Source organism: Mastomys coucha, unplaced genomic scaffold, assembly GCF_008632895.1.
Source record: "Mastomys coucha isolate ucsf_1 unplaced genomic scaffold, UCSF_Mcou_1 pScaffold9, whole genome shotgun sequence".
In the NCBI taxonomy this organism is placed as follows: domain Eukaryota; kingdom Metazoa; phylum Chordata; class Mammalia; order Rodentia; family Muridae; genus Mastomys; species Mastomys coucha.
Window position 1 is genome coordinate 44,071,515 of NW_022196915.1, and position 11,389 is coordinate 44,082,903.

The window sequence follows — 11,389 nt, forward strand, 5'->3', positions numbered from 1 at the left end:
GAGAGAGAGAGGAGGGAGATTCCTCCTGTCTCAGCCTCCAAAGCACTGGGGTTTCAGGTGTGTACCACCATGCCCCAGTAAACCTCTCTACCAACAAATAAATATCAAGTTCCAACACCACAGCAGGTACTCAGTAAATGTCACTGTCCTTCTGCCTTTCCTGCCAAGATCTGATTTCTATGTCAGGTATTTAAAACTCAAAGTATGATATTAGAACTCTACTAACCTGTTCTTCTGCTCACCTCTTCTCTGAGTCCCTACATAGGCGCCCTCACGCCTTGTGAGTGGTGCAGGTGACGGCAGCTGCCAGGTCAGCTTTCCTGGTCTCCCGTGTCAGCTGTTAGTTTATATCAGTGTCATCTCAGAGATGGAAGAAAGGCCAAAAGTAGTTTTTTAAATGTCTAACAAATTAGGAAATCAGAGTTACAGCTTACAAAAGGGAGTCCTGGAAGAACAAAATTGAACACATTATAGCCACTATATTCCTGACACATTCTGAGGAATGGGCACTTTTATTTTCATAGAAGAGTTTTGTTTTAAGAAGTACTTTTTTTTTTTTTCAGAAATAAGAAGCTGGTTGAAGGGCTTCTTAGCTTAAGAGAAAGGCAAGCTAAAGAATCATCAGGTGTCTGCTGTTCAGCTGGTCCCTGACTGTAGAAGGGCCAGGGTATCCCTGGTGAGAGCCATTTCAGTCCAGTCAGAAGCAGCACCCACAGGGAGAGAAGATAGGCACTATGTTTGTGTACACGGAAGTAAAATGCACAGGCTCCCTGGACACAAAAGACAGGCCAGCTAACTTTTAAATTAGCATTGTCTTAAAATATATATATATATCCCAGGGGTGGCAAGCTGCAGTAAGATAGATGAGCAAGAGTTTTATTTTGTTTCTGAATTTGAGTGGGCTTGGTTTTGTTTGTTTTCTTGAGATGGGGTCTCCCTGTGTACATGCCCTGCCTATCCTGGAGCGAGGTTGAGATTTTCAGCAGCCCTCCAGCCTCTGCCTCACCAGTGCTGGGATTATAGGTGTGCACCACTGTGCCCTCAAGATAGGAAGTCTTCATAAACTAAATGCCCTGCTGGGATCTCAAGTGCTCCACCCCAGGAGAATGCCGATGATGCTCACCAACACCTTTTAAATGTCTATGTTCTTGGGACCAGAGAGATGGCTCAGCAGTTAAGAGCATGGCAGCTCTTGCAGAGGACCTAGATTTAATTCCTAGCACTGATACAGCGGTGCTTAACCATTTGTAATTCTAGTTCCAGGAGACCCAATTCCCTCTTCTGGTCTCTCTGTAGGCACCAGGCATGTAGGTGGTACACAGATATATATTCAGACAAAACACCTATACACATAAAATAATAAAAACAAGTGTCCATGTCCTTAATAGAAGTTATTTTTTTAAAAGATAATCAGGGCTGGAGAGGGAATAGCTCAATCTGTAAAGTACCTACCATGCAGACACAAGAGGACCCAGATTTGATGCCCAGAACCCACATAAAGAGCTGTGTGTAGTACTACTGCGTGTGCTCTCAGTGCTGGGAGGTGGACACAGAAGGGTCCCTGCAGCTTTGCCACTGAGACAGCCTGTTTTAATCAGTGACTACTAGGCCAATAAAAGACTGTGTTTCTAAAGAGCGAGGTCCAAGGCACCTGATGAAGGCACCTCCATGCATATCTACACACAGACACTGTTACACACATATTGAGTATTCTGAGTCCCCTATGGCAGTCACTTCATGCCCCTGCTACCTGCCCAGGACAGGATCTTCTACCAGGCTTCCTAACTATCTTTTTACAGAGGATTTGCCTTTGGGAGCCCTAAGATTTGGACATAACAACTTACAGAGGTGCTGCCAGAGTGCAGTCGTAATGTAAACTAGGAAGTGTTCAGAGATCCATAAAATGAGAAAAATGGAAAGAATGTTATTGGATGTTTAAAATATTTATGGGTGTGACTTCATGGAAATATTCAAGATAAAAGACACCCTCAGGCTGTCAGGTGCACAGAGTAGGTGCTGTGTCTGTGTCCTTTCCTCTTGTGCTGAGAGTGTTGGGGTATAGCACTCACAACAGTGCAGGCAGCACAGTGCAAGGCAAGGAGTCCATGCATGTGGTTACTTAAGCTAACGTGACGCACACTCAGTCTGGGCAGATCGCTGCTTTTGGATCTGATTCTAAAACCTCGCTCTTCTTCTAATCGTCTAGAAAATTAACAAAAATGAATGACATTATCTTGTATGTTCTCTTTACAGTTTTTTCCCTGCCTTGAGTTTATCAACCACTGTAAATAATTTTCATTCTTAGCACTGATAAGTATCAGTGGGCAGGGTCTAGCTCAGTGTTTCCAGGTTCTTGGCCTCTAAGAAATAAAAGCCCACGTAGATTGCAGAGTAGCAAGGAATCTTTATCAAGCAAAGACACAGAACAACCGAGCTAAGCACTGTCAGACTCCCAGTAGGCCACCCAGCTGAGGTCTGGGCTCCAGCTGCACTTCTAGGGCTTCCTAGCCTGCAGTTCAACAGGACAGGGAGCTTGGTTAGTATGGGCACAGTTTAGGTGGGTCTCTCTTTTGAATGGCAGGTTTCAGTTACATAAGCCCTTGCTTACTGTGCATGTCCCTTCCCATAATGCATTTTATGATTTTAATCATATGTATGCCTCAATTATGCACAAGCATAAGGATCTTTAAAAGTTCACTTTGAGGACATAGTTTGATTAATTGCACATGTACCCAAAATCAGTCTAAAGTGGATTGGCCCATTGCCTATATGGTGTCCCATATGGTATTGTAGGATATGTTCAATAGAAGCCAAGGATATCACAGGGTTGCTCAGGGGAGTAACTTACCATTCTTGTTTAAAGCCAGTATATACACAGCTCTATGCAGGTTAGGGTCCTAAGGGGTTGCTGGCAGGTTGCTAGGTGCATTGTTGAGAGATGGATGTGTGCATAGCCCAAGTTGTTCTCCTGCCTCTTCAGGAAGCATATTCTTTGCCTGTCTCTCTTGGGGATTTTTATTTGAAGAAAGCATATGGTGGAAGTGTATATAGGTAGGCCTTAACCTGATTTAGTTTAGTGAATAGACCTAAATATTGGAAAGATCACTCTGTCATGGAGGCTGGAGAGATGGTTCAGGGGTGAAAAACACTTGTTGCTCTTGTAGAAGACCCAAGTTCAATTCCCAGCACCCACGTGGTGGTTCACCAACATCTGTAACTCCAGTTCCATGGGAGTGGATACTTCACAAGCATCAGGTGTTCATACAGTGCACATACATACAAAAGTTTTGTACAGCAAAACATTCATATGCATAAATTAAATAAATCTTAAAAAATGTTTTTAAGAATCACTGTCACAAGAAAAAAAGAGTGCATATATAAGAAATGTGGTGTTATGATTCCTTGGAATATTCAACAAATGCATTTTTATTTTTGTTTTCAGACAGTGGCCAGAACAATAGTGCCAGTAGTAAAAGTGAACGACTGAGTGCCAAGCTCAGAGCTTTGCCTGGGACAGATGAACCTTATGAAAGTAGCGGTAACAAAGAAATAGGCAAGTGCTGGCCCCCGCCCAGCTCCCGACAGCTCCTCCAGCACAGCTGGTCTAAGGAAGGCCGACCGGGAGGTGGCAAGTGTGTCCCGGGGAACTGCTGAGAATGTGACAGCCTTGGAAGAGCATTTCTGTTCACTCTGAGCCATTGGGTTTGCACTGTCTAGATTCCTCTCAAGTCTCTTTGTTTTCTCTACTGCTCTAACGGTATGATCTCTTTTGAAACCTAGATGCCTCCTATGTGGATCCACTGGGCCCGCAGATAGAAAGACCAAAGACTGCAGCCAAGAAAAGAATTGACGAGGATGATTTTGCTGATGAAGAGTTAGGAGATGACTTGCTCCCAGAATAATATAAACTCTAATATGGTGTGTGTGTGTGTGTGTGTGTGTGTGTGTGTGTGTGTGTGTGTGTGTGTGTGTTTGTGGAGGCCAGAAAACAGCCTCAGATGTTCTCTCAGGTACCATCCATCACCCTTTTACATTGGTGACAGGGTTCCTCTGGCCTGGAACTTTCCCTATAGGCAGGACTAGCTGGCTGGCAACCCCAGGGACCTGCTTGCCTCTGCTTCCTTGCTGCTGAGACTTGTGAGCACTCGCCACCACATCCAGCTTTCTTTGAACGGGCTCTAGGGCTTGAACTCAGGTCCTCCAGCTTGCAGGCAAGCACTTTTCCCATTGTGTTCTCTCTGGCCAAATAAGTCATTTACCAAAGGAAAGACTGCCTTCTAAGGTAATGCCCATGCTAAACCTGGATCAAATGTCCAAACTTTAATTTTGTACACTGTTGAAACTTTAAAAGTGTATTCTGTTCTCTGAGGATGGATCTGTGCTGTAATTTTTTAAAAATGGAATAAAGACTATGAAGCTATACCTTAGGCTAATGACATCCTTATTGACCCACAGTAAGCCAGTGAGCTTACTACAGTTCATGGCTTAGTAATGACTAAGATAAATATGATCTTTATTCAGCAGCATTGCCTAGAGTTTAGACGGTTCTCTTTGGAGTCTTTGGGATTTTGTCTTGTTATTAAGATGGTTCTATTGTGAAGGCAGCGCAAGGAAATAGAGCAAACACAAACCCATAACTTTGCTCTTTTTCATGGTTCCCACTGGTGAGTGCAGTGGTGTTTCAAAATGGGCTGGTCCATTCCTTGCTTTGGGTATGAGGCTGGGGCAGGACGGCTTCTGTTTCTTTAGACATGTCTGAGAGGCTCTAGATAGTCCAAAGAATTGGCTGTTCCATCTTATTTGTTTTGAGACCAACTCTTGTCCAGGATAGTTGGTCTTGAACTTGTGGGCTCAAAAGATCCTCTTGCCTCAGCCTCCTGAGTAGCTAAGACTGTAAGCAAATGTCACCTTACCCAAAAATGTTTTAAAATATGAGGGTGTTATGCCGGATGGTGGTGGCGCACGCCTTTAATCCCAGCACTTGGGAGGCAGAGGCAGGTGGATTTCTGAGTTCGAGGCCAGCCTGGTCTACAAAGTGAGTTCCAGGACAGCCAGAGCTACACAGAGAAACCCTGTCTCGAAAAAACAAAAACAAAAACAAAACAAAAAAAAATGAGGGTGTTGTGGGGTACCCAACCCTAACTAATATATCCCCAATACAACCCCTACACCTAACATTCAGGAAAAATCATGGAAGAGGAGGCAGAAAGATTGTTAGAGCCAGAGGACCAGGACATCTCCTGTGAGACAGTGTCTTCTATATATGATGGAGAAGCTGCACACATGAGCTCTCAACAATATGGCCACCTGAAAAAGATCAGCATAACAGTATCACCAGTTGACATGACGATGTGAACAGAGACAATTCCACAGGGTCCCACCTCTAGAAGAAGAGCTATAGGTGGTCACTACCTGTCAGAGAATCAGTCTCTTCCAGGGATGAACCCCTGAATAAGTGTCCAATCCCAGTTGTCAGCCCTGGTTGGACATACTCATATAAAAAAAGTTAAATGGACTTAGTGGCTTATATACATATGTGTGGGTGTGCATGTATGTATATACATATATATGTATATACACATAATAAAAAGATCATGAATTTGAGAGGCAGACATGAGTTTGAGGAGAAGGTGATATAGATATATGAAATTCTCAAAAAATTTTAAAATACACACACACAGACACACACACATATATATATATACACAATATAGATACATTGAAACAGAAAAAGGCAGGGAAAGGTTCAATCCAACCAAAGGTATATAGCAGTCAAGCTTTTACAAAGAAAAATCTCACAAAGATTTTAACTTTGCCAATAATTATATGTTGTGTATTATTATTATATCATCTTGTGACCTTATCAAAGTCATTTCAGTGAGGTGTTGGGGAGAGGTCCCCAGCAGGAATACACTGAGCAACAGGAAGTAGGACTTTAATAACCAGAGAACAAAGACAAGCCACAACACTTTGCTGTCAGAGCAGAGACAAGCCCAGAGCTTTAACCCCAGGGGTCATAAGGTTCCAAAGATACATCATGGAAGACTGAGGGTGTACAAGCTTGAGTGCAAGTGAGCCAGTGTTCACATAGTGGAGGTTGTGGTGGAGGTGGTGGTGGTGGAGGTGGTGGAGGTGTTGGTAGTGGTGGTGGTGATGGTGGAGGTGGTGGAGGTGGTGATGGTGGTGGTGGTGGTGGTGATAGTGATGGTGGTGGTGATGGTGGTGGTGGTAGTGATAATTGTGATGGTGGCGGTGGCTCACCTATGTGTCTATGAAAGAAAATGAGAGATTTGATGAGAACAGATTTAAGTTAGTGATCATGACCTAGGAGAAGGGAAAAAAGGTGGAAAATGTAATATGGTATTTGTATTGAACTCTGTTAGTGTTATTGTCTGAATGTGACATGTCCCCACTGGCTTGTGTGTTTGAACATCCAGTCCCCAACTGGTGATGTTTTGGGGTGGTACCTTGTAGGAGTCATAGGCTGGTTCTGTCTCCTGCCTACTGAGCTGGGAGTGGGCTTCTGCCTGCTACACTCCTGCATCCCAGAACTTCCTGCTACCATGCTTTTCTTGCCATTGACTGTGTTCTCTCAATCTGAGCCAAAATAAATGTCTCCCCTAAAGCTGCTGTCTTCAGGTATTTCATCAGTGATGAGAACAACAACTAATATAGTTAGTTTTCACTACTGCGACAAAATGCGAGTGGGTAAGGTTTTTCTGAGCTTAGGGCCTCACGGGTTACCTGGTCTCTGGCTACTTGGTCCTTGTGATGGTTTGTATATAAATGCTCTGTCCAGGGTGTGGCCCTATTGGAGTAGGTGTGTCATTGTGAGTGTGGGCTTTAAGGCCCTCATCCTAGCGGCCTGGAACCCAGTCTTCTACTAGCAGTCTTCAGATGAAGATGTAGAACTCTCAGCTCCTCCTGCACCATGCCTGCCTGGATGCTTCCATGCTCCCACCTTGATAATGGACTGAACCTCTGAACCTGTAAGCCAACCCCAATTAAATGTTGTCCTTATAATAGTTGCCTTGAGGGCTGGAGAGATGGCTCAGTAGTTAAGAGCACTGACTGCTCTTCCAAAGGTCCTGAGTTCAAATCCCAGCAACACATGGTGGCTCACAACTATCCTTAATGAGATCTGATGCCCTCTTCTAGTATATCTAAAGACAACAACAGTGTACTTACATATAATAAATAAAGAAAAAAATTTTTTAAAAGGGGAGGGTTGCCTTGGTCATGGTGTCTGTTCACAGCAGAGAAACCCTAAGACAGTCCTATCCTTTGAGCCTGTGCTGGTACTTGTGGTGGATTGAATGGGAATGGTCCCATAGGCTCATACATCTGAATCACCAGAGAATGGTACTGTTTGAAAGGATTAGGAAGTGTGTCTTTGCTGGATGAAGTGTCACTGGAGGTTGGCTTGGAGGTTTCAAAAGGCCCATTCCAAGTCCAGAGTGTTTCCCTTTCTGCCTTCTGTGTGGATCTGGATGTAGAACTCTCAGCTCCTTTTCCAGCACCATGTCTGCCTGTGTGCCACCATGCTGACCGCCATGATGATAATGGACTAAACTTCTGAACAGTAAGCCAGCCCCAGTTAAATGCTGTTGTCATTGTGTCTCTTCACAGCAATAAAACACTATGACAGAATCTATAAACACAGAACACTATGACAGAACCTATGAACACAGAACACTATGACAGAACATTGAACATAGAACACCATGACAAAACATATGAACATAGAACACTATGACAGAACCTATGAACACAGAACACTATGACAGAACATTGAACACAGAACACTATGACAGAACCTATGAACTTGAACACAGAACACTATGACAGAACCTATGAACACAGAACACTATGACAGAACATTGAACACAGAACACTATGACAGAACATTGAACATAGAACACCATGACAGAACCTATGAACACAGAACACTATGACAGAACCTATGAACACAGAACACTATGACAGAACATTGAACACAGAACACTATGACAGAACCTATGAACATAGAACACTATGACAGTACTGGAAGTACATCATGGTGGAAAAACCCCATTCATCTCATGGTTGATCCCTTCAAGGACAGAGCCCCAGGGACCTACCTTGCATACATGGACCTTGAGGGACACTTCTCCAAACCAGAAAAAAAATATGCTAATCTGTGCCAGATGTCAATCCCCCAGCATTTTTGCATGGAATCTGGGAGACTGAACTCTCATCCTCATGCTTGTATAGTAAGCACTTAGTGGCTGAGCCATCTCCCCAAACCATGTGTGATTTTTAAAAAAAGAGCTTAGAGCAGACAAGTAGTGCAGAATAAAGGAGCACCAAATGTGATAATAAGGATGAGGAATGAAACTGGACTAGAGAAGATACAAGGACTGAAAGGTGCAAGGACTGAACTGCAGGACAGGACATACATGGTTGCTGGAGTCAGATACTAGGATTCAGTCAGCTGTTTCTGATGAGACCTTGGATATGGCCACACTGTTTGATGTCAAAGATCAGACTGGGGTTGGTGGGAGACAAAAATGCAAGTGGGCACCCCGAACCAGGATGTTACTATGTACAGGTTGATGGTGCAGGATTAAGGAGCAAAGAGCAATGAAAGGTCCAAGTGTTAAAAATCCCCATGAACGGGGGAAACTGGGTGCATGGCAGCTGTGAGGAGAGCTGTATGAGGGAGCCTCTGAGGAAATGTTTGCACATGCACCTTACTCAGAAATCCAAGATCAGCATGAAACTAGCCAGTCACATACTGGAAGTTGCCATTTAACAACCCACCTGTGACAATTCCAAGAGACATGATGCTCTCTTCTAGCCTCGAGGGCACCTCAAAGATTGCTCTTGCAGCTTTACAAGACTTGGGACAGCCGAGTGAAGCCACCTAGTACTAGTTTCAGGTGGTTGTGAGCCACCATTTTGATAACCAAACACAGGGGCTCTACAATACAGCCAGTTCTCGTAACTGGATTAATCTTTAAAATATCTTTAAAACTATGTATGTGATGCTACAATGCACATGCAGGTCAAGAAGTATGTAATGTCTAGGTCAGAAGACAGCTTTGTGGAGTGGGTTCTCTCCTTCCACCTTTATTTGGGACCCAAGGATAGGACCTGGCTTTCCCCTAGTACATGACAAGCTCACTTACCCACTGAGACATCTGTCCAGCCTCAAGGTTGGAATAATTATTAACATGTCTTATATCTTCATAAAATGCTCAGATCTGGAAACTTTTTTTTTATCTATACCTATTTATAAGCTTTGCTCCTCTGTTTAATCACAAATGAATCTTACGTTCTAGTCAGTATAAGTTTTCCACAAACTGAAAACTGTTAAAGGTAATCTGGGAGAGGTGAGCTGCCAAGTGGTCAGACACTTGAAGGTACTCTGTTGATTGGCACAGTGAGTAGTTCCATGGAACTCTGGTAACGACAGGCTCCTCTGAAATACTCCTACACTGTGCTTTTCAAATGGAAAATAAGTAGTACTTGAGTGCCAATGTCTTTATTCCTGCTTTACTAGAAAGGAGACAATGTTAACAATTTATGTACTAGTCAAAAAGTGTTTCATAAACCCAAATGAGTTTACTAGGAATTGTAAAATGTTTTAAGCTGTAAGGTTTGAAGGGAGTTTTAACTGTAAGCTACAAAGTATTTCAGTTTTAAAACACTGAAGGCAAGTGTTTTTCTGCATAGCAGAACTATAATGCAGTTTAACCACTGGTTTACAACTTGGTTAAAACCCAAAGCTGCAAGCCATTTTAGGGAGTCAAAAACATTTCGCACACTTTCAAAAAGCGTTCAGCTAGTCTCAACCATTTGTTTTTATTCTCAAAGCGTAAATGCTTAAAAGTAACCATATTCATTAGCTGGATGCCTGGCAAGCAAGACTTATTTAAATAATGAACAAGTGAGCAAGCTCTCTTCAGATTCAATATAGTCCTTCATTTGAGCTGATTCCCCTTAATTTATTCACAGAACTTTAGGCTCCTTTTACATGTCTGCTCACAATTAATTACCATGACTGAGTTCTCCAACACTGTAAAACTAGACCAAGAGATGCCTATTTACAGCATGTGTCATTTGGGGGAGGGTATTTGTTACTCTGCCTTTAGCTGAATAAGAGGTACGGAGTAATTTTATGAGTACTTAAGGGAAAACAGCCTCCTCTCGCCTCACAGAACATAACTTTTTTAATCTCTTGTATAATTCTTCGAACTATGAAATCCCAGAAGAGGAAGTAGTCCCAAGGAGGAGAGTCCTTCTAGGCTGGAGTTCATTCATTTCCAAGTGGCCTGTCCAGCTCCTGGACTGCTTTAATGCCTGGAGAAATCCGTTTCCTCTGAGCCAAAGTCGGCCTCCCGACTGTATCCCCGAGGCCCCACTGGTCCGTGCCGAGGCGTCGAGGCCAGTCACCTCCTCCTCCTCCTCCTCCAGCCAGGCGGACCGCCAGTCCACTTCTGTAGGGGCGACACCCAGCCCGCAGGCCACACGCCCCGCGTGTGCGGCGCCTTTATTTACTTCGCAGAAGAGCCTTCGGCCCCCCTCCTAACAAGTCTGGAAAGCGTCACGGAGACGAGATGTTGGGGACACTGGTGAGCGCCCTCGGGGGTACCGGCGAGGAGGGCATAGCCGAGGCCGGGCTGGGGCTGAGGGAGGGGGGAGGACGGCGAGACGGCCTGGGGCGGCGTCCGTCTCAAAGGCACTCGCAGCCCGCCGCGCAGCAGCCCGGTAGGCACACGCACACGTGCACGCGCGCCCCGCACCCGCCCCCCGCGCGGGCTCCGGCTCTAGGCGGCGGCGGCGGCGGGGGCCGGGGGTGCGCGGGTCCGCGGCGGGCCGGGCCCCGGGGACCGCGCGGGCGGCGGGCGGGCGGGGACGGTGCTCGGGGGCCGGCCCGCGCGGCGCCCATGCTCGGGGAGGGCCTCACGGTGTGGCGTGCGGAGCGCCGGGCGGGTCCCGCGACGCTGAGGGCGGCCTGTCCCGCAGGTCTGGATGCTCGCGGTCGGCTTCCTGCTGGCGCTGGCGCCGGGCCGCGCGGCAGGCGCGCTGAGGACCGGGAGGCGCCCGGCGCGGCCGCGGGACTGCGCGGACCGGCCGGAGGAGCTCCTGGAGCAGCTGTACGGGCGGCTGGCGGCCGGCGTGCTCAGCGCCTTCCACCACACGCTGCAGCTCGGGCCGCGCAACGCCAGCTGCCCGGCCGGGGGCAGGCCCGCCGACCGCCGCTTCCGGCCGCCCACCAACCTGCGCAGCGTGTCGCCCTGGGCGTACAGGTGAGCGGGCCCGAGGGGCAGGGCGGGGCCTGCGGAACAGGTGGGCGGGGCAGGGTGGAGTCCGCGGGGAGGGGCGGGGTTCGCGGAACAGGTGG

At 46.2% G+C, this 11,389-nt stretch overlaps 2 protein-coding genes across 5 annotated transcripts in view; both read left to right on the top strand.

Moving 5' to 3' along the window:
• Window positions 1-4,422, top strand: part of Ift88 (intraflagellar transport 88) — a 100,985-nt gene extending 96,563 nt beyond the window's left edge. For 3 of the 4 annotated variants that reach the window (XM_031361175.1, XM_031361173.1, XM_031361174.1), the window contains exons 25-26: window positions 3,443-3,553; window positions 3,781-4,422. In XM_031361175.1, the coding sequence (XP_031217035.1) occupies window positions 3,443-3,553; window positions 3,781-3,902 (233 nt within the window). In that variant the 3' untranslated portion in view covers window positions 3,903-4,422. The remainder of the gene's footprint in view (window positions 1-3,442; window positions 3,554-3,780) is intronic. The other variant, XM_031361176.1, reaches the window with a different exon arrangement.
• Window positions 4,423-10,231: 5,809 nt separating this feature from the next.
• Il17d (interleukin 17D) overlaps window positions 10,232-11,389 on the top strand; it is a 17,871-nt gene continuing 16,713 nt past the window's right edge. Inside the window, exons 1-2 of the mRNA XM_031362224.1 lie at window positions 10,232-10,616; window positions 11,011-11,294. Coding sequence (XP_031218084.1) covers window positions 10,602-10,616; window positions 11,011-11,294 — 299 coding nt within the window. The 5' untranslated portion in view covers window positions 10,232-10,601. The remainder of the gene's footprint in view (window positions 10,617-11,010; window positions 11,295-11,389) is intronic.